This window comes from Vulpes lagopus, chromosome 9, assembly GCF_018345385.1.
Source record: "Vulpes lagopus strain Blue_001 chromosome 9, ASM1834538v1, whole genome shotgun sequence".
In the NCBI taxonomy this organism is placed as follows: Eukaryota; Metazoa; Chordata; class Mammalia; order Carnivora; family Canidae; genus Vulpes; species Vulpes lagopus.
The window spans coordinates 62,204,523-62,231,162 of record NC_054832.1 but is presented as its reverse complement, the minus strand read 5'-3'; the positions used below and the strand labels follow the sequence as shown (position 1 = coordinate 62,231,162).

The 26,640-nt window shown below is 36.1% G+C and overlaps 1 protein-coding gene across 1 annotated transcript in view; it reads left to right on the top strand.

Annotated features, from left to right (window-relative positions):
• C9H8orf34 (chromosome 9 C8orf34 homolog) overlaps positions 1 to 26,640 on the top strand; it is a 376,775-nt gene that overhangs the window by 322,987 nt on the left and 27,148 nt on the right. The window contains 1 exon segment of the mRNA XM_041768603.1: positions 21,895 to 21,942. Within this exon segment, the coding sequence (XP_041624537.1) occupies positions 21,895 to 21,942 (48 nt within the window).

Below are 26,640 nucleotides of genomic sequence, written 5' to 3'. Positions count from 1 at the left end.
GTTATTAATATGATCCCTTCCACCAGGCTCATTGTATACAGCCCTGTAGAAGAAAAATAGTAAGAGAAATAGTTCTAGCTCTAAAGATATTCTAGTTCTCTTAGGAAGATTATCTAAAAGCAACAAGATGAAAACCATTAAATAAATTGTATGATACAGACTGTAATACATGTCATTTTAGAGACGAGAGAACTTTCTGTAGATCGGAAGAGTTAGATAAGATTTTAAGGGAAATTTGAACTTGATCTTTAGACTACAAAAGTCATTTTTGATTATCTGTTTTAGTCTTTGACATAGTATCTCTTTCTATCTCTGCAAGTAAAGACATAAAAAAGACAGAAAACTAGACACCTCAGGGACATTTTATATGACCCTCCTTTAGAAATTTGACAATGTAGTTTACATATGGCTCAATAGGCCTTGTCCTACAAATTATACGTTCAAAGAAACATTTTTTAGGAATATGGCCTGTAATATAAAGAGGATTCTGATGTATGAATAATATGCTCCATATTATTGAAATTAGTGACTTTGATCTGTCATACATGGCCCCTGCATGACATTTCTTGGTGTGAGTTCTGTGCTTGGCAAGGAACAGTCATGGTCAGTGGTACCAAGCCCTTTCTGTGGCTGCTGAAGGGGTCAGATCATATTCTAGTCAGGGGCAGGAGGCTCTGAGAATGAGCTTCCCATAGTCTAAATTTTTTTTTTATTTACTTATTTATTTGACAGAGAGAGAAGGAGAGGGAGGGAGAGAGAGAGAGAGAGAGAGAGAGAGAGAGAGAGCATGCACAGCAAGAGGACCACCAAAGGGAGAGGGAGAAGCAGATTCGCCTCTGAGCAGGGAGTCCAGTGTGGACCTCAGTTCAGGACCCTGGGGTCATGCCCTGAGCTGAAGGCAGGTGCTTAACTGACTGAGCCACCCAGGCACTCTGAGCCTCTCACATTCTGTGTGAGTTCCTGTTTCTGTGGTTTTATAGCATTTGGTTACCATGTTCTTTCAAACAATTCTATGCATGTATTAAGTTAAAAAAAAAAAGGCACTTAAAAAAAAATGCCAGGAGTGATTTCATTAACCAAACGGATTAAAAAACACAGTGCTACATACTGGGGGAAAATCAAACTAATAAATCATACTATGAACTAATAAATAACGCATACTGTTGACCTTAGAAATGGAAAAGTATATCCTGAAAGTATATCCTGAAAGTGTTACTTTTACATTTTTTTCTAAAGCTCTGTTAAATTGCTACCTTAGTTCAAAGTGGGGAAGAGAAGCCAAAAGCTGCTACCGGGAGTTAAGTTGACAAGTATGTTCTTTCAAGATTACTTTGTGTTAGGGCGTAAAATTCCTTTTCGATGTAAACAGGGGTTTTAAGAATCTGGAAAGGAATGTTAAACAGCAGGTGAGGGTTGGAACCTTGAGGCCAAAGAAGACATTAAGTAAACTTAACCTATCCATTTCACCCTGGAATATGAATAAATCTAGAGCCCGGAAAAGAATACCTAAGGCTCTTCTGGTCACAGTGAATTAGTGTCTGAGTTAACTGAAGCTGTACTATTTGCATAAAGAACTTCTGGGATTTTTAAGAAAACAGAAATAGAAAACCAACTCCAGTAGGCTCTATCTTTGAAACTTTTAAGGGACTACAAACATCATAGTCCACCAATCATAGTAAAAAGTACACTTAGAAATGTTTACGTAAAAGGCCTACTTTTACATAAAAGTCAAGGTAGAGCAGATTTCTTAGGACAGCCACACTACAGATTTCTCTGTAATTCGACTAGCCATAGAATAGGCAGACACATCCAGGCTTTTTTTTAATGGTTACTTAACCTTTAGCTAAGAAATGTATTCAGAAATGTCTTGGAAATATTTAACCTCAGGAAATTCCTGAACCTACAGAAATGAAAATCAAAATTTCTGTAGCACAAGTGGAAAACATTTTGGGGTTGCTTATTCTGATGAACTAATGTGTGTTATGGCATCATAAATATTCACCTCATTTTGAGTGTCTTTCTCCTAACTTGCAGCAAGTATTTCTCACCAGGCAGGTATAAGAGCTATTTCTAGAAGATAACAGGATCACTCAGGGTCACTGGCTTCAAAATAGGGCCCAAGTACAGCTCTGGAAGAACTGTCATAATTTCACTGTTAAGGAAAGGTTTTATTCCAGATTAATGAGGTCTCTTGTTGACAGTCTTCCTGACACTAAAACAATTGAATCTTCTGTAACTCCCTATGGACTCTGACAGAAGGAACAGGTATAATGGCAGTGTCAGTAATAACAGTAATAGAATAATAAACCAGCATCAGATTAAGAGCTGCCTTTATATTGAAAATGCATTATTTGCTGGTGAAAATGCTGTCAGGAGGCTCAATAATCTCAAGATTACAAAGCTAGGGAATAGCAGAGCTGGCTTTAACACAGGTCTGGATGGTTCCACGGCCAGTATTTTTACTTCTGGTAGTTAGGCTGCTGCCACTCTCTAGATTTCCCACACTGACAATTGCCCAAGCTGCTGGGTACCGATGGGGAAATATATCCCCAGCTTTGTAAGAAGTGACCATATGCCTAAGTGCATCTATGGCTTAAAACTAAGAGTGTCTCCAGTGTAGACAATGTGTATAAGAGCAACCAGGAGCCTTGCATTTTCCATTTGACCCTCCGATGTCCCAACATCAAGTACAGTACCTAACATGGGGTGTGTGCTTACTTGAAGGAATGAGGTAGGCTGGGGGGACTTTATTTTCCCTATATTCATGGTCTGCAAGAGATAGAAGTACTCAGATGCTGTAGACCACTTATATAGAATTAATTCAGTGAGGATCTAATGTATTCTATTTTGAAAAGCATAATTCTAGTAAGTTTCTGGCCTCTTTTTTATAATGAATGTAGAAAATGTAGTTTTTTTTTCTTAAAAAATTATAACGAACGCTAATTCATTCATTATCATTCATATAAAATTCATATATTCGTATCAATGTTCATATCAAAATCCCTAAATATTTGCTAAGCATCTATGCTGGATGTTATGCCAAGTAGAAGTGTGCAGTGCTGAGTTGTAGAGTATAGGTAGGAGGATAATTTTGCTTCTAAATTGAGTCTGTAAGGATAAAGAAAAGTTATCTATGTTTAATGGAAAAAACTTTTATTTTATTATTTTTTTTAAATTTTTATTTATTTATGATAGTCACAGAGAGAGAGAGAGGCAGAGACACAGGCGGAGGGAGAAGCAGGCTCCATGCACCGGGAGCCTGATATGGGATTCGATCCCGGGTCTCCAGGATCGCGCCCTGGGCCAAAGGCAGGCACCAAACCGCAGCACCACCCAGGGATCCCTGGAAAAAACTTTTAAAAGTAAGAAAATTTAAGTAAGATTTTAGCCAACTATCCTCTACTTTTTTGTGTTTTATTCATTTTTTAGTGTTCAGTGATATGTTAATTGAAAGGATAGTAAAGAAAATCTAAACAGGACAAGTATGGAAGTGAATCTGCACACCACAACACTCCAAAAATTCTGTGTAAATAAATATCTTGATCACAATCTTGAATAACTTAGATGGTGTTGATTGATATGATTTTGAACAGGACTAGCTTATTTCTCTGTGAAAATCTGGAGTCTTCACATATGGAGATTTCTTCCTATAGATGAAAGAGAACTCTTATTTAGTTAAACACAGTTGACAGAGGGCTTAATAAATGATTTACACACAGGGTGATCAGATGTGTACCAAGTATACTCTTCGTGAATTGAAACAATTCCTCCTCCAAACATAAAAAAAAGGCATCTTATCAGCACACTTGCATTTCATCATCAAAATGTGATTGTCAAAGTAGAATAAACTTGATTCCATTTTAAAGTCTCGCTGGGCAACTGATAAAAGACAAAACTTTATTATTATTATTTTGCATTTTTCCTACAACCAAGATCCTTTGAGCCAACTTTTAAAATGAAAGTTAAACCCTGTACTGCCTGTAGGAAAGCTTTGCAATGTCTGGGACCCTGTACATTTTCTACCATCTGTCTCTGGAGGCAGTGGGACAGGGATGTTTATTAACCAGCTCACTTTGAGAAATTTGCAACGTTAAAAATGTTGGCTGCATTGAACATAATGCTGAATCTGTGTAGAGTTTTTCCAACGTTTAAACCTAGGCCAAGCCAAATCTTATATGTGTTCTGAGAAGTAACGACAATGCACAACGGATAGAACATGGACTCTGGAATTTTATAAAGCAGAGGTCAAATCTGGCATTAGTAGTTTTTTTGTTCTAAGATGCTGAGCAAGCAGTGTGGTTCCTCTGACTTGGTATTTTCACTCACTCATAAAAGCAACTTTATATGATTGCAGGAAGAGGTAACTGAGATCATTTCTATGTCAAGTGCTAAAAATGGTAGCTATTCAACTTTATCACAATTGCTCCACATTGTCATGGGTTCTTGGGTTGAAATAGCCCAACAGAGTACGATCCAGTCAATCAGCGAATGCATACAGCATGCCTGCTGGGTGCCAAGCATTCTGATGGCCCTGGGAACACAGTGGTGAAGAGGCCCAGCTTTTGTCCTCTAGGGGCTTCCAGTCTGTTTGCAGAGATAATGAAACGCCATACCTTTTGGCCAACCCAGGATGCGTGCTGCCATGGCAGGAGGGAGAGACACAGAGATGTCTGTTTTTATTTTTGTTTTTGCTTTTAAATTCTCTCTTTTTTATACAAACAATAGAACACATTTGCTTTCGTGCCCCACCCCATGTATGTGAACGTTTGTTTTTCTTTTCTTTTTTTTTTTTTTTACATATTTGTTTTTCTGTTGGCACAGTGGTTTCGGGTAAGCTTACTCTTTGTATTATAACAGCAGATTCTCAAGCTAACCTAGAGATAGGATGGTAACACTGGATGACTCCATGAAGTTGAATTCAAGCCATACTTCTTAGTCAGCAATAGACTTGGCTGGGATTGTCAGGCCAGAATATCCTCTCCTAAAACGAGTGATGTATGAACATATTTACTTTAGTTCTGAGAAATCAGGGAGTATAGTATCACTATTAAGAACTATCCATCTTTAATTGAGGTTTGCAGAGACTGTTAACTTTATTCCAAATTCAGGCAGGAAGAGTTATAAGGGGTTGTGGCGGCTCACTGTCTGGGTGGGAACCTGGAGCCTTTCAGAAATACACTTCCTTTCACTCAAAGCAGAGATAATTCAGAGCATGCAAATGATTCTTAGACTTATTTTCTTATATTGTCCTAGTAGACTGACCCATTTAAATAGTGCATTGCTTCTAATAGGTAGACTTCCTTACCAAATACTCATAACTTTCCTCAAAGGTTGGAAGTTTTTATAAACTCAGCAGTAAAAGCTATCGAACTTAGAGTCTCTTTTCCTGTAACTATTCTTAGCAACATTGGTATAGCTATAAACTTGGCACAGCTATGACAATAATGATAAAAATGAAAACTAATTATTTTAACCTTAACTATTTGCATTTCCAAGAAGAATGCCAGAGCTTTTGAAGAAAGCAGTATTTAAAAATTTCTATATAGATGCATGGACACAGACACACACACACACAGTCTATATTTCTCTAAACCATTCTAATATTTGTATATGTATAACCAAATTCACTTTTTTTTTACCACTATATATACATCTGTTTTACTTAGGGAGAAGAATCATTTAATTATCAGTCTATAGTTAACAACTACTAAGTTTATAATAAAATACTTCTTTCAGATGAAAACAACTATGGAGGATCTGTCTTTGTTTTGTGTGGAAGGAGTGAAAATTAGAAAAAAACGTAACTTAAAATTTTCTTGTTCCTCCACACAAGCCCCATTGTTTCAGTTTCCCCCAGTGTGGAGCTTCCATAGCCAATCTGCCAGAAGAGAGTTCTCCCAACATTAAGCTCTTAAAAGACTCCTTGGCTGTAAAATTACAGAAGTGTGGATAAGCAACTTGTTTATATGTATTGGGTCTATTGAATTTGTACACACATGTAGAAGTAAATAAGTGGTGTTTTTATTTGACTATCAGTGGAAAAAGTAAAGAAACTTCCCTTCGATTTTTCCGAATGCTTTTTAGGTTATCTTCTTGCTATGGTCTGAGTGTTTGCGTCCCTCCAAAATTCATGTGTTGAAATCCTAATACTGAAAGTGATAATATTAGGAGGTGAGGCCTATGGGAGGTGGTACCTTTGGGAGATGCCTGGGTTTAAACCCATGAGTGGGTTTAATGCTTTTATAAAAGACACCCAAAAGAGCTCCCTTGCTTTTTCCACCAGGCAAAGATACAAATAGAAGTCCACAACCCAAAAGAAGGCCCTCACCTGGTCATGCTGGCACCCTTGGACTTGCAGCCTTCAGAACTATGAGAAACAAATATTTGTTGTTCATAAGCCATTCAGTTTATAGTATTTTGTCATAGCAGCCCAAATGAACTAAAATGCTCACTTGTTTTAAGTCTGATGAATTCTTAAATAAGATTTTGAGAAGATTAGCAGATAAAACTATTCTTAAAGAATGATTTAGTATGGCACCAAAAGAATCTTCTATCATGGGCTTAGTGTATCTGTTCTTTCAACAAACATTTATTGACTATCTTCTATTATAAAGCATTCTGTGAGGTACTGGGAATCTAGAAATGAAAGATAGACTTCTTGGCATTAAAGAGCTTACCGTGTGATGGGAAAAGCAATTGAATGAACAGACTTTGTGAGAGCACAAACATGCTCTGGCATGTATACACTGCATGCACATGGGAGGGGGAGACATTTAACGGAGCCCTCACTGTGAAGAGTGATCAAAGGCAACTTCTAGAAGAAGGTTGCGTCTGGGTTGATGGCTAAGTGAATTCTTGGGGAAGTTCACAACCAGAGAGGAAGAGAAAAGTCTGCCTGGGAGCCCACATGCGGTTCAGCACAGCTGGAGAATTAGATGGTAGAAGCTCAGTAGGTAGAGTGAAGGCCGTGGTGTTGGAGTGCTGAGCCATGATCAAAGTGGGAACAATTTATTGAGGGTCTAGCACTGTATGTTTTGGATATTACCCCTAATCTTTCCACTGAAAGCATTCTGACTCTTTTTATTCTCTCTGCGACTAAAAAGAGACTTGGGGAGTCTAAGGAACTTGGCCGAAAGGCCATATGCCTGAGTGATACACACACACGCACACACATACACAGATTCAGACCCCATCTTGTCTCCAAAGCCATTACTCTTTCTACTGATTTGGGGCCTTGGCTTCCCAGGAGTATTGAATGGCATGTTTACATTCTGAAAGCCTTGAGGAGACAATCATTTTCTGTCTTTTAGAAAGATCATAGGCAATAAGATTCAAAACCCCGTTCTACTTTGGAATTTTCTTAGTCTTGGTTTCTTCATCTGTAAAATAGAGATAATTATTTGACAGGAGTATTGTGAGGACAGCACAGAGCTACATGTGTGGTCTATAGTAGGTATGAGATCAAAGCCATTTCTTTCTTCAGATAATACAGTCAAAAGCAAGGCTAACTATTGAAGGTTTTTCCGCCTCATTGTCCTGAATTAAATGCAATAGGGTCATGATTGTGGGAAACAAAAGCCAGTCTGATTCTATCCCCTCACTATTGATATGCCTCAGTGTAGATGCCCAACTTGGGAACTTTAGGAAGAGATCAAGTTTCCTAAGAGAAGAAGGTATTTGGAAGCTCAATATAAAAATATAAGGCTGCTTCTTCCTCAGTGAAGAACTCCTGCTATATAGCTCACTACACCGTCTTGCTCCCAAGATTTCAGGCAACAGTCTTTCTTGAAACTTCCTGCTCCCACCCATATTTTATTGCTGCTCTACAACAATGCTTCCTCATTTGGAGAGAAAAATCTGCCTCCATGAAACATTCATCTATATGCCCTAATTTTGCTCCTGAAACAAGAAAGAATTCTAATTTCCTCTCCATCATCTTTTTATATCTTCAGTTACTTAAATATCTCACTCTTTCTTTATGTCTTCTGTCCTTATAATGAAAAGTAAACAAGTTCTTCAAACATTCCTTAGGTGACATTCTTCCCAGACATTTCTCCACTTTAATCATGTCTCCTTGCAACATAATATCCTAAGCTAATCAGAGGTGTACACTTAATCTACTAACAACCTAAAGGAGTTGATTGTGCATTTATTAACTATGCCGACTATTGAAACAGCTTTTCAGTAGTTTCCATTGCACTGCTATAGACACTAACTTTGTAGTTATCTAAAGGTTCTCTTTTCTTTCATATGAACTGCTCTATGGCTATGTTTTTATAATTCTTTATGTAATTTTAAAAATAACATAGTAGGGTATTTTACAATTAGTTTTACTAGGTTAGTTTCAGCTTCTTGAAAAAACTTGAAAGCTTATTGTTGTGAATTATTTTATCTCACCTGCCATTGAAGCTTTTCTCCTCTGCAAAAGCGGCCAACATTTGTCTCTATCCCCTCCTTGGCTGGGGTATATATGCTGCATGATTGTACGTGGTGGTCAGCCCTGAGGCTGGTGCTCAGCCAAGTGAGATTAAATTCTCTCCGTTTTTCTAAGGCAAAACTCTGTGTGGCAGTTTGCTTGATTTGTGTTATCTCTGGGCTTCAAAAGGCATTCTGGAGGAGTAAAGAGAACTGTTTTCCAGGAGATTTGTGATTTTTAAAAATATGGAAGCTGCCTTCTCATGACTTAGCTTTATTATTTTGGTATGTTTAACTAACTAACTTAGCTTTATTATTTTGGTATGTTAACTAACTAGCAGTGACCATAAGATGAGTTACATTTAGCTTCTAACTTGCTGTATCGCTATGAGTATGAGACAAGGCTAAATAGTTTGTTCTGAAATTTATTGTCAAAATGTATTCAGGATTTCAGGTGTTTATCTCAATTAATATTGAGAGTATGTAAAATCAGGCTACACATGTTATAAGAATAATTTTTTCGCTTGAAATTTCTGGCTTTTAGATTTCCAGACCTGGCAGGAAATCTTTTTGGCTTCTCTGCTTCTGATCCTAGCTGTTTTCACAAAATGCAAACACATGCAAAAACATTGTAATAAACCTCAATGTTCAGTCATGTTCAGTAAGACTTCAAAAGATGTTTGCTTTGAACTTGGTTCTAAAGATGGGCATACCTTCATGAGAATGGAAGATATCTTCTTACTCTCTCTATGATGTGGTTTGGCCCTTTTCAGGGCCCCAAAGTAAGCTTTGTTCTGTAAGGCACATTAAATTTACTTTTTTGGACTAAGAATTAACATAGAAATTTCTTCTTATAGAACATCTTGGGGCTCTACTTCCCAAAGGGGTAAGGGTTTTAGACCACAAAGAAAAAACAGTGCTGTATCAAAGAGACTTAGAGCATCATCATGAGCTCCACATTCTATGCCCTGTCTTAGATTTAATCAAGCATTCGAATTGTGGTTCACAAGGTTGTTGGGTGTTGGGAGATGCACATAAACTCTGGTATCACTTCATAGTTCACAGAAATGTGAGACTAGGCTGAAGAGATGTGGTATACCTGTAGTTAGCAGAGTCTGATTGTAAGGATACCTTCTGTAAACAGATCCTTCCTCATCTTTATTCACTTTATTTCCTAAGTTTTACCCAGCTTCCCTGGTAATCAAAATGCAAAGCACTCTGCCTGTCCCGGAGAGAGCCGTGCCTCTGATCTTTCCTCAGATAGACCATTGTAGCTGGTGAGACCGTTTTTTTGGGTAGGGCAATTTTATTGGATCTCACTCATTTATTGCTATTCTTATATTCTATCTTTATTTTTGTTCATCTGTGTTTTCGGGTCATTGTCCAATTCAAAACAATCAGAACCCATTTTTAAAATGTCTTGCTCTAGTTCATATTTGAACCAGATTTTTTGTGGATCTTAAATAGATCTAAAATCTATTCCTCCCTGTATCTTGCTACTAGAAGGCCCATGATTCTGTCATTTCTGAAACAACTGACAACTTTTACATAGTCTTTATCTGCTTATATTTCTAACCACATTTTCTAATTATCTTTTGATTATTTGGCACCTTAATTTAAAAATTTGTGCCTTTTGTAATAATCCTCATTCATTCAATAAATACTTCGGGGTGACTCTAGATGCCAAGCCCTGCATTCAGTGCTATAGACAGTAAAGAGATAGAAATGTCTACTGTCAGAGAGCTCCAACAGTATCCTTAGTCCAGCCCCAGGCTGTGCCCCTCTATATGGGATGAGGAGTCCCTTGGTCAAGGGGACATATCTATCTGGAGCCTGACCAGGTGCTAGGAACAGGATCTTAGAATCTTCTGCCCAAATGATTTGAAACCTCCTTCCTGCATGGCCTCTTTCTTTTGTCTATCTCTCCTCAAGAGCTCAGTTCCAGGCCTGAGGTGTGGGCAAGCAACAGCTATTTGGGAGGGTATAAATGAGCTTGGAGATGCAGGCAGGGATATCCACACATGCTCACAAAGCTTCTGGTGATATGAGGTAGGGGAAGAGACAAGCAAGAATATGGCACTGGGGTCAGCACTGCCTTCTTACTGTCTCTTTCCTGCCATGTTATAGTGCAAAACTTGAAGGAATATAAGAATTCTGAATTTGAAGCCAAATTTGAATTGCATGCCAAGTCTGTTTGAAAGTCAAATATATTTTATACAATAGCTTGTTGACAGTGTGGACCTCTGCTTGACCTCTTGCCTTAGGCCCCACAAATGTTAAAGAAGTGTCTATGGAGCTGACAATGTAGTAGACAAGCCAAGGCATTCAGTGTAGCAAGCTCTCTAATTTTAGGGAGTCATGGGAACACATGGGGAGGGAAACACAAATGTGTGGGTCAGGGAAGTCCTCTTGGAATGACAGGAACTGCACTTAGCCTTGCCAGGAGTAGAATCTTGCTAGGTAACATCAGGAAGAGGGCATGGAATGCACAAAGGAATGGCTGGAGGATGGATGGAGGGACAGAAGAAGGGATAGAAAGACAAAGAGATAGAGGTGCTGACTATACAGGGACCTGGGGGTTATTCAGTATAACTGGGCTATTGGGGATAGTCTTAAGTTGAAGGAAAGATGGTCAGGAACAAAGTTCTGTTAAGGATGCTGTCTTACTGCCTTTTCTCAACAATTTCTCTTGACTTGTGTCATTTACTTCCTTCTAGTTCTGATGACCAGATTTTAAAAAGACTTTTGCCATCAGTCAAGTTTAAGTTACTGAAGTTAAGTTTGCATGTAAAGTCATTCAATAATTACCTGTCATTGAAAGTGAAAGATCTTTGTAATGAAAGTGACATCAAAATAAGACAAGATAAATGAAAAAAGTAGTATCTAATTTCCCTGCAATCAGGTCTCCTTTTCAGCTTTTTTTTTTTTTAAGATTTTATTTATTTATTCATGAGAGACACAGAGACTAAGAGAGAGGTAGAGGGAGAAGCAGGCTCCATGCAGGGAGCCCAGCATGGGACTCGATCCTGGGTCCCCAGGATCACGCCCTGGACTGAAGGGAGTGCTAAACCGCTGAGCTGCCCTCCAGCTATCTTCCTAAAGAAATAAGCCTATTTCTAATTTTCCTACCTTACATAGTATCGGGTTGGTTTTCTCTGTCTTTCATTCACAGAAAATCTCCTAATACTAGTACTAATACTTATTATCCTGATTAATAATGATTCCAACCAGGCTTTCATTCTTATTTTCTATGCTTTATAGACATTATTTCATTTAATCCTCACAATAACCCATGAGGAGCACATGGCATTATCACCATGTATTGAAGAAGAAATTGAGACCCAAGGAAGTTATAGAAGTTGCCCAATGTACATAAGCCCAATGGGGTATGAGCCCATGGTTGCTTGACTCCAAAGCTTGTACTCTTGCCTCTCTAGGATATCATTTTTGTCACCTTCTGATGGTACATCAAATCAAGGCTAAGTCCAGTGATCAACCCATATTAAACAGAAGAAATCCTGTACATAAACACAGGTGGTGAGATCAGACATAGTAGTGGGAATTGTCTTTTCAAATTATCCTAGAGACTATAGGCAAAACTTCAGAGTTAGTAATTGTGATACTTTGAATAAACATCCCCTCTATCTTCCCCTCTAAGTCACTTTTCTTATTTATTTGGAGGTCACTTCTTTTTCTTAGAAAATTGATTATGCCCCAACATATTTCCTCCAAAGCAAGTCACAACTCTCCTAGTGACACTGTTTATGACATCAGCTGCCAAGATTGTGACAGGCTAGATAATGTTATTTCATACATTTTATTTATTTGGTTTGAAACTTAATTCTACAGATAGCATTCTCCTTGGAGCACTTAAGGAATCAATTAAAACGTTAAAAAAAATCAAGCCCCTTTAAACAAATGTTTTAAGGATTAAAAATACATTTTTAATGAAGTTCTTCTGCACTGTACTGCCTACATTTATTTACATTTACAAGTCCATGAAAAAAATTTTTCCTAGTAAGTTTAAATGATTATAGTCCTTTGATGTCCATTAAATAATGCAAGGGTGTCTGAAATATAAAACTGGTCTTTTTTGTTGTTGAATTAAGAAATCAGAGATATATGTTGAAAGAAACACAAAATTATATGTGTCCGTGATTTGTTAGAGAAGTGTGTTTCATTCAATGTAGAGAAATGCCTAGTATTGTTACTTATCTAAAAAATCAATCTTTTTTTTTAATTAAGGAAACATGGACTGAGAACAGGAGAGACATAAAAGTCTGGGTATTTCATGAGCACTGGGTATCACTTTTCCTTCATGCTCCCATTTGAGTCACAGTTCAGGAAGTTGGTCACCTTAGCCATTTAGTCATTTCGCAAAGACACAAGTTAATTTAATTTTAAAAGAATACATTGTATGTTTGGTTTAAATTATGAGGCTGACATTCATATTTCACTGACCTTGGAGAATTTATGCAGGTACTTTTACAGATTCCAAAGTGACATCTATTGATTTTTTTAAAAGCTTAATGGAAGACAATTTAAAGGCGTAATTATTTCAAATGGTAAAAATCAAAATTGCCCACTGATTTTTATGAGGTCAGTGTTATAATTAGATTATCTTAAGATTGAATCAGAACAATAAGAATGTTCTTTAACTACTTTTCTAGATATATAACCACTAATTACTTTGTTACATACACCCAAAATCTGGATCAATGAGAGATTAGATATGTGACCATGGAGATGTATTCAACAGTAAATACAGTATATAACATTTCATTCTAGTTTTTTAAGAGTTTCTTTTGTACCTTACAATTATGCCTATAACTTTATAGTTAAACATTAAAAATGGTCATCTCTTTAATTTTAAATATCTTTTTGTTTTAAAGTAAAAAACAAATATACAGAATTACCCAAATCAAATGTATGGCTTAATGACTTATTATAATGACAACACTACCCATGTCAAGAAACAGAATTTTGCTAGACAACTGAAAAGTCCCTCTACTGTGCCCTATCCAGGTCACAACCTCTGCCTCTCCCCATGAATAACAGCTATTCTTTTATAATCATTAGCTCCTTACATTTTATTTTTTTATTTATTTATTTATTTATGATAGTCAGAGAGAGAGAGAGAGGGGCAGAGACACAGGCAGAGGGAGAAGCAGGCTCCATGCACCGGGAGCCCGATGTGGGATTCGATCCCTGGTCTCCAGGATCGCGCCCTGGGCCAAAGACAGGCGCTAAACCGCTGCGCCACCCAGGGATCCCCAGCTCCTTACATTTTAAAAGTAGCTTTGTCACTCAAATATACATCAACTGACGTTGTCAACTTTGCCAACTTTTAAAAATCAGGTATGTCTTTAAGTCTTTTTTAATCTTTAAGGTTCCTCCATTGTTTTTTAGCATTTTCTTACACTTTATCTGTTAACCCTGACCATTTGATCTGTGGTTTTCTGCAGTGTGAATTTTACTAACTTCATATTCCATATTCAGTCCTCTGTATTTTCCTGCAAATTACCCAGAAACTGGATAAAGCTCCTCTTTGGCACAACTAGAGAAACATATCTGGTTGTTTCTCATGTTATTATCTTAGCAGCCATTGAAGTTTCATGCCAAAATCTGTTGATTCAGTGGTAGTTGCAAAGTGGTGATATTTTAAATCAATGATTTATTTTGTGTTTATTTGTTAGAATACTTTTGTTAATAGACTCTTTCCCTCATTTACCATTTGATTAGCCAGTAATACAGTTCCCCATAAGAAAGGTGGAATACATACTTGATTTCTCTTCTTTACTAGTTTTCTAAAATAATGAATATGTTCCCTTCAGAAGATAACCAATTCTTTCTTTAAATGCATTTGACTTGTTTTAACCCATGGAAATTACTGTCATTGCTAAAAGCTCAGACTGTTCCATTTCTAGCTCTTGAGAGTTTCTTCGAGTTTATTTTCGGGTCATTTTGTAATGCCCCTGGTAGTCTCTGGTAGTTTCCTTGGTATACAATAAATTTACTAGAGTTTATCATGTAGTAGTTTGTCTGGCTAAGTATTGTCAGACCTGGAATTCAATACGTAATATTTTATTATTTCAGGAAAGTTTTCTGGAATTAAAATTCTTTGTATCTACTCTGTTCCCTTGCTTTTGTTTTCTTCTTTAGGATCTTCTATTATTCATATACAGTTGACCCTTGGAGAGCATGGGTTTGAGCTGTATAGAGCCACTTATATAGGGATTTTTTCCCATAAATACTGTCCAGTGCTGTAAGTGTATTTTCCCTTCCTCACCATTTCTTAATAACATTTTCTTTTCTCTAGCTTATTTTATTGTAAGAATACAGCACATAATACATATCACATATAAAATATGTGTTAATCGAATGTTTATATTATTGGCAAGGCTCCTGATCAGCAGTAGACTATTAGTAGTTAACTTATGGGTGTGTCAAAAGTTATTCGTGGATTTTCAACTGGCACAGGAGGAAGAGATTAGAACCCTTAACCCCTGCATCATTCAAGAGTCAACTTTATTTCACCTTTTACCTATCTTCAGTATTTATCATTTTCCCTAAAATACTGTCTTAACAATCTATTTCTTAATTTATTTTTTATTAACCCACCCCTCCTTTTTTTAAACCTTCTGGTTCTCCTAAGGCATTATCTGTTGTGTTTGTTTCATTTTTTTGTCCTTTTCATTTTAGTCTTTAATTCTCAAAAAAATTTTTTTAAACTTGTTTTCCTTCAATTCTGTATCTCATTATATTTTTAAAAGGTAAGTTTTGAATATTTCCATTTTTCAGTGTGAAAATAATTGTCCATAGCACTCGATTACCAAAAAATAATAAATATATACTTACTAGTACATATTTTACATATTTTAAGGTAAAAATTCTATTCAATAACTCCTTACAAATCCTAATTGATCAGAGAGTTCTTTAGTGGGTGTTTTGAACACACATTCAGTAATAATTGAATTATTGTTTTTTAAAGTGACTTATTTCTTTTATTTCATTATTTATAAATTTGCATTTTATAGGTTCTGTGTAGATCCAGAGGCACAGAAGATCTACAGATTGTTTGTTTGTTTGTTTGTTTGTTGATCAATTCCTTAAACAGTTTGCCAGGCCCTATACCAGGACATAAGAAGCAAAACTTAATAAAAATAATGTTTGCCCTCCAAGAACTTAAATGGGAAAAATTTAGTAATCAGAGATTATAAAAGAATGTGATGTGTTCTCATAAAGATGTCATAGTGTCAAAGGAGCACATAGAAATTTGAGCAATGGGGCCAGAGCAAGAAGCAGGAAAACCAATAGATGGGGGATCAATGGAGATGAAATCATTTGCAAAATAATAACAATGCATTTTATAGTGGAAATTTCCCATACTCTTGCACATTCACTGTGTCAAATGAAACACAACCCTGTGGTTCTGTTGTCTACGCTTTACATATGAAGAAACTCTGGTTCAGAAGAAAAGTTAAGGGGCACCTGGGTGACTCAGTCAGTTGAGCATCTGCTGTCAGCTCAGGGAGTGATCCCAGGATCCTGTGATCAAGCCCTGCATTGGGCTTCCTGCTCAATGAGGAGCCTGCTTCTCTCTCCCCTAACCTCTCCCACCCCCACACATGCGCGCGCTCTCTCTCTCTCTCTCTCATTCTCGCTTGCTCTAACTCAAATAGATCAATAAAATATTAAATAAATAAATAAATAAATAAATAAATAAATAAATAAATAAATGCTTAAAAAATAAAGAAAAGTTGACTCTCCAAGATCTTATGGCTGATAGTTTGCTGTGTTGGCAATTAAACCATTTTATTTTTATTTTTAAAAACATTCTATTTAATTATTTGAGAAAGTGAGAGCATGCACAATTGGGTGGAGAGGAGCAGAGGAAGAGTGAGAGGGACCAACAGACTTCCCACTGAGAAAGGAGCCTGACATGACATGGGCTTCAATACCAGGATTGAAGCCATAGCCAGCGCTTAACTGACTGAGCCACCCTGGCACCCCTAAACTGTTTCAGAAAGAATGAATTAATACTACTTTCTGCATATGATAATAGTGAAACAAAATTAATCATATATAAATTAATCAATGTATCAGAGAAGACACACATGACTAGTATGATAATACTTCAAGGTCAAATGAATATTTCTAAAATCAATTGATCAACAATATATATCTCTGTCTATCCTTATAAGTCAGTGCAATTAAATATCATTAACACTAGCCATCCATTCGTATAGCCCCATGCTCTCATCCTGTTCCTTCTCTTGTCCAATATCCACTGATAAAAGTTGCCACCGTCTCAAACAGGGAGCTTCTCATTACTGGCTTTGCATCCCTGCCTTTTGTTTTTTTGTTTGTTTGTTTTGGCTTACATGAGGTTAAAGGAAAGAGAAGAATAAAGTGTGTTTTTCCCCCCTTTTTTGCAACTGCATAGTTACTTTTCAGATAATAAGAAGGAACACTAAAATGCCTTAAATTATTTAAAATTTAACATTATTAATGATAATCATTATCCCATAATTGCTCCTGCCTTTTTTTATTCTTTTAAGGTAAATCTCTAAGTCAAAGGCAATACCATAAAGGAATTATTTAGTTTAACATGAGAAAAATTGGAAAAAAAAATGTAAATTGTTTTTGTTTTAGTTTAACGATCAGATACATGCTTAGGGATAGAGTATAATTTGTCCCTTCTAAGGGGACAAATTTGGTTTCTGATCATGCCTTAGATTGCTGATTTCTAGTATAGACATAATGTGAGCATCAATGGAACTTTTTTTTTTTAATTTTTTTTTTAATTTATTTATGATAGTCACAGAGAGAGAGAGAGGCAGAGACACAGGCAGAGGGAGAAGCAGGCTCCATGCACCGGGGGCCTGACGTGGGATTCGATCCCAGGTCTCCAGGATCGCACCCTGGGCCAAAGGCAGGCGCCAAACCGCTGCGCCACCCAGGGATCCCAGCATCAATGGAACTTAAAGACAGGGTGAATCATAACGCCTTATCTTAAAATGTCACTGTCTTTTAGCTCTTAACAATGCTAAAGTAGTCCGGTATCTCTTCTAATGGATAAAGGTGTTGTTTTCAGAGAAAGATGTGTCTGCACTAGTGCAATATTTATTCATAAGATTGTGGGCAAATTTTCAGAAAAAAAATTAATTAATTAATTGATTAATTAATTTTTATTTAGTTTAAAATGAAAAGACATTAGAACCAATTATAAACAGCACTTGTAAGTCTGAAGACAAGTTTAACTATTTAAATATATATTTAAATATCTTAAATATATATTTAAATATATTTATATTTAATTACAAATATATAATATTTATATAAATATATAAGTATAGAAAATATATTTAAATACATAACTACATAAATAATTATATAATATATAAATATGTAAAATATTAAATATATATTAAACTATTTAAATATATTTCTGAAGACAAATTAAAACTGTTAACTTATACTACATCAATGATTTGAAAGACTTTTGAGCTTTCTAAAAATTTCTGAGTTGCAAGCTACTGCACCCACCTTTTTACTAATTGGAAATAGATCACTGCCTATTTTCTTGGACATCAGTGGTAATTGCTGCCTGTAGAATTTGTTGGAGTTTGGAAAGCTGAACTTCAATTTCTATAACATCTGCAAATTCAGTAATCCTGTGTAATAATGCAATCAGAAAATACAACTTATGACCATCATATTAGCAGCTATATTACAGGAAATTATAGTATAAAATTAGGAAGTCATGCATGATGTTAATACATTTATATCTAAAAATACAGTATACATTTTTGTGCATAGTCTAATTAGTGCTCTCATTTTAATACTCGTTCATATATTTGCTATATTGTATCTGGGCCCTTGCACAAAATCTCCCCTCTTGTAAGAGTTCTTCTCTATTTTTTTAAAAGATTTTTATTTATTCATGGGAGACACACAGAAAGACAGAGACATAGGCAGAGGGAGATGCAGGCCTCCCTCCCAGAAAGACTGATCTGGGACTCCATCCCAGGACCCTGGGATCATGACCTGAGCCAAAGGCATATGGTCAACCACTGAGCCACCCAGGCATCCCAAGAGTTCTCTTTATTCAGCTCCTTCTCTGGCTAATCAACTAAGTCTTTAAGACTAAAATTAAAAATAATTTCCTCAAGTTTTAATTCCTCTACTTTGTCTTTTTGATCACATGTATACAGTGGCTATGAAAACTTCTAGCACATGAGAGTTCTCAATACAAGCTTATTAAATAAATGAAAGGCTAGGGTCCTTTCCCCTGTTTTTTCCCCATAGCACCTTGGGCTTACCCATGTCAAGTAACATTTGTCTATATTTGAATTACTTGTTTGTCTGCTTCAGGTAAACTTTTTATGTAGGGATGAGTTTGTGTTCACGTCCTTGTCCCCACACCTAGTGCAGTGTGTGTCATGCAGTAAGTGCTTAATAAATGCTTGTAAAATAAATAATGGGTGAAGTTTGATGAGTCCCTTGGGTTTAGATATGCCTTGACCATTCCCATCAAGCTCCCTTTCTTCTTCTTAAGAGGGTGCTGTCTCTGTTAGGATTATTGTTTAATTTCATTTGAAAAGGTAGGAAGGAAAGCATTCTTGTGGAAATAGGGTTCTTATGAAACTTTCTTTAAAATAAATTCATACTAGAAGCCTCAGACATAAAATGTTTGTGAAAAACATATATTCTATGTGAAAGTACAAGTCTACATGCATTTTAACTAAGGATTTGTTAGAGGTGAATAGAAAATATTGATTTAAATAAGAGAAGTGTGGGATAATGAAAAATGATGTTGGATTCAGTTGAGTGTGGGCTTAGTCCTCGCTCTATCTCTAATATATTCCATCTCACTGAGAATATTTTCTTAACTGGAAAATAACTAAGGGAGTGAGAAGAGCCTTCATCTCTAACAGCCATACTCCCATGACAAATGGTAAGCTATAACCATATCAGTCTTTATTTTCTCTTTCTCTGAGTTTACAATATATTTTATAATTCACATTTAAAACGTTTCTATGTCAACTATGATTATATTAAGATTCAAGGTAAGTAAAACCACATTTCAGGAAATGCCTCCCCCTTCCTTCTTTCCTTCCTTCCTTCCTTCCTTCCTTCCTTCCTTCCTTCCTTCCTTCCTTCTTTCCTCCCTCCCTCCCTCACTTTTTGTCTTTCTTTCTTTTCTCTCTTTCTTCTACCTTTCAGGTATGGTTTCCATGTATTCTATCCTTTACCTCCTTGATGTGCCCCTATCTTTGTGCCCTGTATCCCCTTTCTTCTCTCTGTCTTTCAAGGGTTATTGCATTTGGATAATTTGGATTTACTTCTGGGTGATTATCAAAATATTATTGTTGTTGAATGACTTGATATTTAAAAATGCCAGTTCTTTAAAATTTAAAATAGGATGACTTCTGTTGACAACGGTGTGCCTTTTATTTCATTATAGCGCCCCCAGTGGGGGAAGGAGGTAAGGTCGGCATCCGCATTTCAACAGTCCTGTGTTGGAAATGGGGAATCTGAGACAGACGTATTGAATCCAGCCTCTTGATTAGAGCCATCTATTCCCACCCTAAGAATTAGAGACCCTGACATCTTGTTCTTTGTTTTGTTCACTTGGCCCTGTGCCAGATTTGTAATCCTCTCTGCAAAGTGTTTGTTTCCTCTGTATTTTCTTCCTACAGTCTTTTTATTTCATGCTCCTCATTCATCAGTGCCACCCCATGTCAGTGATTTATGAACGGCAGCTACAGCTGAACTCGTCTGTGTGGCCTTCGAAACAAATGATGTTGTGTGGGTTTCTCCTTTTCTGTGGTACAGATATTGAAAAGTACCTGGCACTGTGGGAAGAAGCAAGGCTGTCAAGAAGCCCTATAGGGTATACAGTGCTTTGGTTATATCTGACCATCAAGAAAACCCTCAGTCATTACCAGGTCTTAGCATAAGACTGTAAGTGTCCAGACAAATTGGGAAAACTGTTGCACTCTAGCTCCAAGGGAACAAATAGCCTTCTTCAGTGAGTACTGAGGGGCTACTCTGCAGCACCTCATTTGTTAGTCCTCAGTTGTTCAGAGGCCAGCCAGGCAGGCCTCCAACACTGGTCCCTCCAGAAAGCAGATCCATACCAGTCGGCAGTTTGCCACCTTGTCTTCTTACCCCTAGAAACCCAGGTGAAGGGGGGTGAGGGGGGGAGGGACTATTAGTACACAGAAGATTGGTTCTGTCACAGGGAAGACCCAAACTGGAAGAGCCCTTAGCATTCTTTCTAAACTAATTGCCCAAATAAAGGGAGATAGTATAGCAAGTTCAACTAGAAAAAGCAGTTTATCTAAAGAAATTTCCAGCCTTCTCCATATGCTTTGAGTTAAATTCCTCACAGTTTTGGGGTTGTATATGGATTTGATTTTTCCTAATAGTTTATATTTTAACTTAAGTAAATATAACTGTCCAGTCTCTTCGACTGTCTTATCCACTGAAAATCCCACAAGCTTGGAAGCATTTGGAAATATTTAAACTACAGCATTCTAGTTTTTTACCAGTGGAAACCATGATTTGGAAAAAATATTATATATCTGTGATTTCTAAGCTTTTAGGGAAACCAGCACTTTACTTCTAGCTTAATTTTTGGTTTGAAATGAGCATGTTTTTTCTTCTTCTTCTTTTTTTAAAAGAAGAATTAGAGACAAATGTAAACTTTATTCACACTTATTTAGTTATATTTTAAACACACATGTTTTCCTAAAACATCATTTCATGGTATCTCGGAATTTACTTCTAAATGTCTCTGGCCACATAGTATAGAAATATAACTTATTCAAACTAATGAGTTGTTTGACAATTTTGACCACCAATGTTTAGATGAATACGGGATATATATTTAATTTGATGTTAAATTTCCATGATTTAAATCTCAGGGATTACTAGCACCCAGTCAAGGTCCAGTGAAAAGCACAAATAATAGAGAATGTACTAATAACATACAAGCAAGGTGAGAAAGCCTGCATATAAACATTGGGAAAAGGACAGATTAATGATCTATACTCTCCCCATAAAATATTTTGAAGTCTATATATTAGATCTTCATGCAGATTTACAGAATACAGAATGAGTGACTTTTTTTCTTAATCTAGTTTTAAGAATGTATTTATAAAATTAGTAACAGAAAGTTTTGTGCGTCTCATTTAGCGTTTTGTCCTAAGATTTAGCTAGCTATTCTAAGTGAGTATTTGTTTATGTGACTTAAAATCCACCCCCCAAAAATATTGTTGCCTTGACAAAATTATTTCCTTCAGAGGAGAAAGTTGCCAAACTGACTGTCCCATAAATATCAACTGAGATGGTTGGAGAACAGTAAGGATTTGGTGTTGTTCCCAGATTTCGCTACTTTCCATGATTCATCTTCCATCTTTCTTTCTCCTTTCCCTGACTTTTTCAACTTCTCTTTTTCTTTACCTCTAGGGAGAAGCCTCCAGTGGAAGACAGTCACTGAAAAACTACATGGAAGAAGTGAGTTTTAAGTTAGCCTTGTAATAACATGGTCTGAAATCAGTCTATCATATAGGACAAATATTCACTTGGCTTTTCTCCATCTGCTGTAAGGTTTCCAGTCTGTACCCATTCAGTGGTCATACCCTCAAAAACAAGATAATAAATAATATGTTATCAGAATGTTTCTTAGTCCTCGATGATAGAAGGATACCTTATAACAATTCAGTCATCCTGAAAATGAAGGGAAAACTGCATAGATCTACTAGGGCTATCATATATTTTCACTCAAAACATTTGTTGATATCCTAATAAATGAGAAACATGTGCACAAAATAATAAGACATGATCATTGCTCTTATGGAAAGAACAGTCTGTACCAAATTGGCTTTCATTCATGTGATAAATACTCATCAAGGATATTACTTGTGCAAGCCATTAAGCAAAGTGCTGTCTTGACAAATAAAATATATGGTAGATTTTTGTTGGAAAACCATTTAGACGTCTGGATTTATTTTGGAGATATCCAAGGGTGCTCTATGTCACAGGATGTGTCTTTGGACTGTCTGCAAATAGTATTTGGGAACTTTCAGATAAATCTGTGGATACAATCCATAAGGCTTGACCTGAAGCCAAACCACAGTAGTCACTAAATTAGCTATCCAAATCTGTTGTAGGTGAAGGGAACTGGGAAATTGCTTGGTGATGATGTCATGGAAGTACCAAATATTTGGTTTGAATATTGCTCCTCAGAAAGATAGAATCTGGTTCTCTAAATATTTTATTCTTGTGTGTATGCACTCATTCAAAACCCAGTTTGAGTGGCCTACTGAATGCACCCATACTTAAGCTTATACTTGGTTTCAAATACCACTTGGAGAGGAAAATCAGAGTGCCTGGTGCCCTTTTAAGTCTCTAACATCTCTGGTTTGCATGTTTGGACTTAGTTGAAGTTTTGCCAAAGGCACAGGGAAAAGAGGTAATGAAAGGAAATAACCAGGTTGATTGCCTGGGTTCAGGTTAGAAAAATCAAAATATATGGTATAAAAAAATTAGAGGCTTAGAGCACCAAAGTTAAATTTCAGTTTTATGAATTTGATTCAGAGATTGAGTAGAATACAGTAAAGCAATTAATGTTGCCAAAGAGAGGCAGACACTGTTTTCAATGTGTGCATCAGTAACATTTCTTTTTAGGATTCTGTGGTTGCTGCAGCTCTTGACTCAGCAGTCCCCACTTGGTGGTGGGACTGGGTGGGAGTGGTGGCCCACCTCCACAAGAAGGGTGCCTGATGCCCTTTGTAATGCATCCTGTATAGGTCTAGCACTTCTGGAGGAAGGGGAGAATTGAAATGCTAGTACAAGAAATGGGCTGCGTATAAGATGATGGAACTTTTAAAATAAATGCTATTTCAATTTTGAAGTTCTTATCCAGGAAAAAGATTTTTATTTTCTCAGCATTATGAATGTGCAGTCTAAACATACATGCTTCACACAATTGTGAATGCTTACCGAGGTAACTGAGTTGAGAATTTGTGCCTTTTCATCAGAAGTTCTGGTAGAGCATTCCTCCTCAGTGTGGTCCTCCAGCTAGCAACATGGCCAACACCCAGGGTCTTGGAAGAAATGCAAAATCACACCAGATCCAAAGAATCAAAATCTGTATTCTAACAAGATCCTGTTGTTCAATGCACCCTAAAGTTTGAGAAGGACAGCCCTAAAGTGTTCTTTCAGTGTTATTTCTAGAGAGGAACTACATACGTAATGGAAAACCCCCAATTTTTATAATACAGGTAAAGAGGGAAATTCTATTAATAAATTTCTGAGTTTTATTTATTCATTTACTCTCAGGAACAATAGTTGGTTGATTAGGGGTATAAAGTCTCTAGCTTATGAGATTCATCACTGACTGAGTTTAAAATCACAAGGATAAGGCAACCCTGGTGGCTCAGCAGTTTAGGGCCGCCTTCAGCACAGGGCCGGATTCTGGAGTCCCGGGATCAAGTCCCACGTCGGGCTCCCTGCATGGAGCCTGCTTCTCCCTCTGCCTGTGTCTCTGCCTCTCTGTCTCTGTGTCTCTCATGAATAAATAAATAAAATATTTTTTAAAAATCACAAGGACATGCAAACTGCCCATCAGCATTTTTTAGGAAGTTCAGTATCACGTACGCTTTTTATCTAATATCAGTTGATATTTAGATTTTAGCTCTTTTTTAAACCAACAAGTGATCATTCTTTACAATAAAACTATAAATATGATCTTAATTAGTGAACTATTAACTCATAACTTGTTGGTTTCTTTTTGCAGACATTAATCCATTTGGTCTTTAGGAAATAAATACTCAAATTCTTCTCCATCGAGAACATGTTGAGAATGTGAGCCATAAATGAGAGGCTTTTTTTCCCTCTCACTTGTGCTCTTATTTCATTTTTGCTCTCTTTCTGCATGTTAGTCAAATCAGCAAACAATAAGGAACAATATTTATAAATGTTAGAAGCATTGAAGTTAAAACTGGGCTAGCAAACATTTGCTTTTATTCAGTACACACTAAAACTCAAATAAACCATAGTGTTTACATTTTTAATATATTTAACATTTCTTGTTAAAGTTTGGGCAACTCTTTTCAGATCAAAGTCCTGATTTTTTTAAAATTTAGTCTTGTAATTAGACAGAATTATAACCACATGACATTAGACAATATTGTTTAGACCTAAGTCAAAACTAAAAAGACAGTAGGGTCTCCTCTACAAATAAAGCTAAAATTGAATTTCCATTCTATATTTTCTGGTTTTTAATGTATTACTTTTCCAGAAGATTTGTATTTTTGACCAAATACAAAATGGGATGTTTTATAATAGTCTATTTTACTAATCTTCAAAATCATTCTTATAATTTTTTTTAAAGAAAATACATGTTCTTCACTTGTAAGACACTTGATAACTCAGGTAGGAATAGTAATTTCATATTGTATTGCAGAACTTTCAGTTTCGAAATAATACATTGATTAAAAATATATACGTAATTTAAAAACTCCTTATCAAAATCAAGTATTTCCAAAATTTGATCGTCACACCTTCTAGAGAGAAGCAAATCCACTTAAAATAGCACATTTTCCATATGAATAATTGGCAAGCAGCACTCTAGCCTGGCTAAAAATCCCTTTAATTGTGAGGAATTTATTAATTGAAATATGTATTTATCAAAAAGTATCATCAACTTAAATGGTCGAGAAGCTATAAAAAAACTAAAGACTCAAGTTAATGATTTTTTGGAAACATTTTAAAGAGTGCTTTAGAGCAGTTCCCCACAACTTCAGGAAGTTAGCTGGTGAAGGCCGGAGGCAATATACACAGGAGTGTGAACTAACTCAAGGTGTCAAGTGGCGGCTTCACAATCCCTAAGGGTGTCAGGAAGAAAAGCATGTTCAGTGGGTAGGCCTTTTCTAAATCTGTTGAAGTTGGTTTTTGCCAAGTATACCATCTGAACTGGAAAAGGGATCGATTCTATGCAAGAAAGTATCTTAAAATCACTTCTCATGCCAGTTTTGTCTTCTTCCTCCTGTGTTACACTATTTGTGTGGTCACTACTGTTGTGAAGTTCCAACTATACTTCTTTGGAAAGTGTATGACATCTTCCTATAATAAATAAGATATAATCAGCTTCTTATCATGCACTGGGCTTTACTTTTCAAAAATTGATATTATTTAATGATACGGTTTTATTCACTTCAGAAACAGAAACAAGGAATTTTTTCAAGAAAACCCTATTTTGTCTTTGACATTCATTAAAAACTGATACATGTTGTTTAAGAATGACAATTTTTTTAAAAAGTTATAGCTATGACTCTTATACAGATATAAAATGAACACATATGAAAGATTTATTTAACTCACTAGTTAATAAGGGACCCAGTAAAGTGTTACAGCCAGTTCAAGGGAGAATTTAAGCCCTCACATATACAGTCAAATTAAGGAATGCTGAAATTAAGTTTATAAAGAGATGCAAAAATTGGCAAAACGGACCAATATCCATAAGGTAATAATCAATTACATTCAAATGGATATAATGTATGGACTAGGATCATTTGCACTACTATCAATGTCTATGAATTATGTAGTTATTAAACAGCTCAAAGTCAGGGAAAGACATAGAGCTTCCACAGAATCAGGTAATGAGAAGAACATGCTGGAAAATGTATTGCTTTTCATTGTCTATACCCAGTGATCTTTCATCTGTTTCAAAGTCTTACAGCTTTATCCCACAATTTCCTTAGAAAAGTCACCAAATGGAATGAATTAAGAGATAAAATGGAGTGTGATCCCAGTGCACAGTATAGTATGGCAAATTTGTTAGATAAATTTGTTTTAGTGACTTCCATTTATTTTGTAATATTTTTCACAATCTACCATTTATTTTTAACTTCATTACTGCTTTTTCTCTTTTCTCTTCCCAAATCCTAATAGTTCAGACTTACAGCTTCCTAAACGTATTACTTCCCTCATCTTATGTTTTAATTGCCCATTTACAATTCCCAAAAGAAATAGGCTCTTACTTACTAAAAAATTATGGATTCCAGTCTGATAATACAAGGAATTTCATTAACAAATACAAAAAAAAAAAAAAAAAAAAAAAAGGTGTTTTCAGACTTTATAGCCATACCTGTGGCTTTGGTTCCAGACCACTACAATAAAGCGAATATTGCAATAAAGTGATTCAATGAT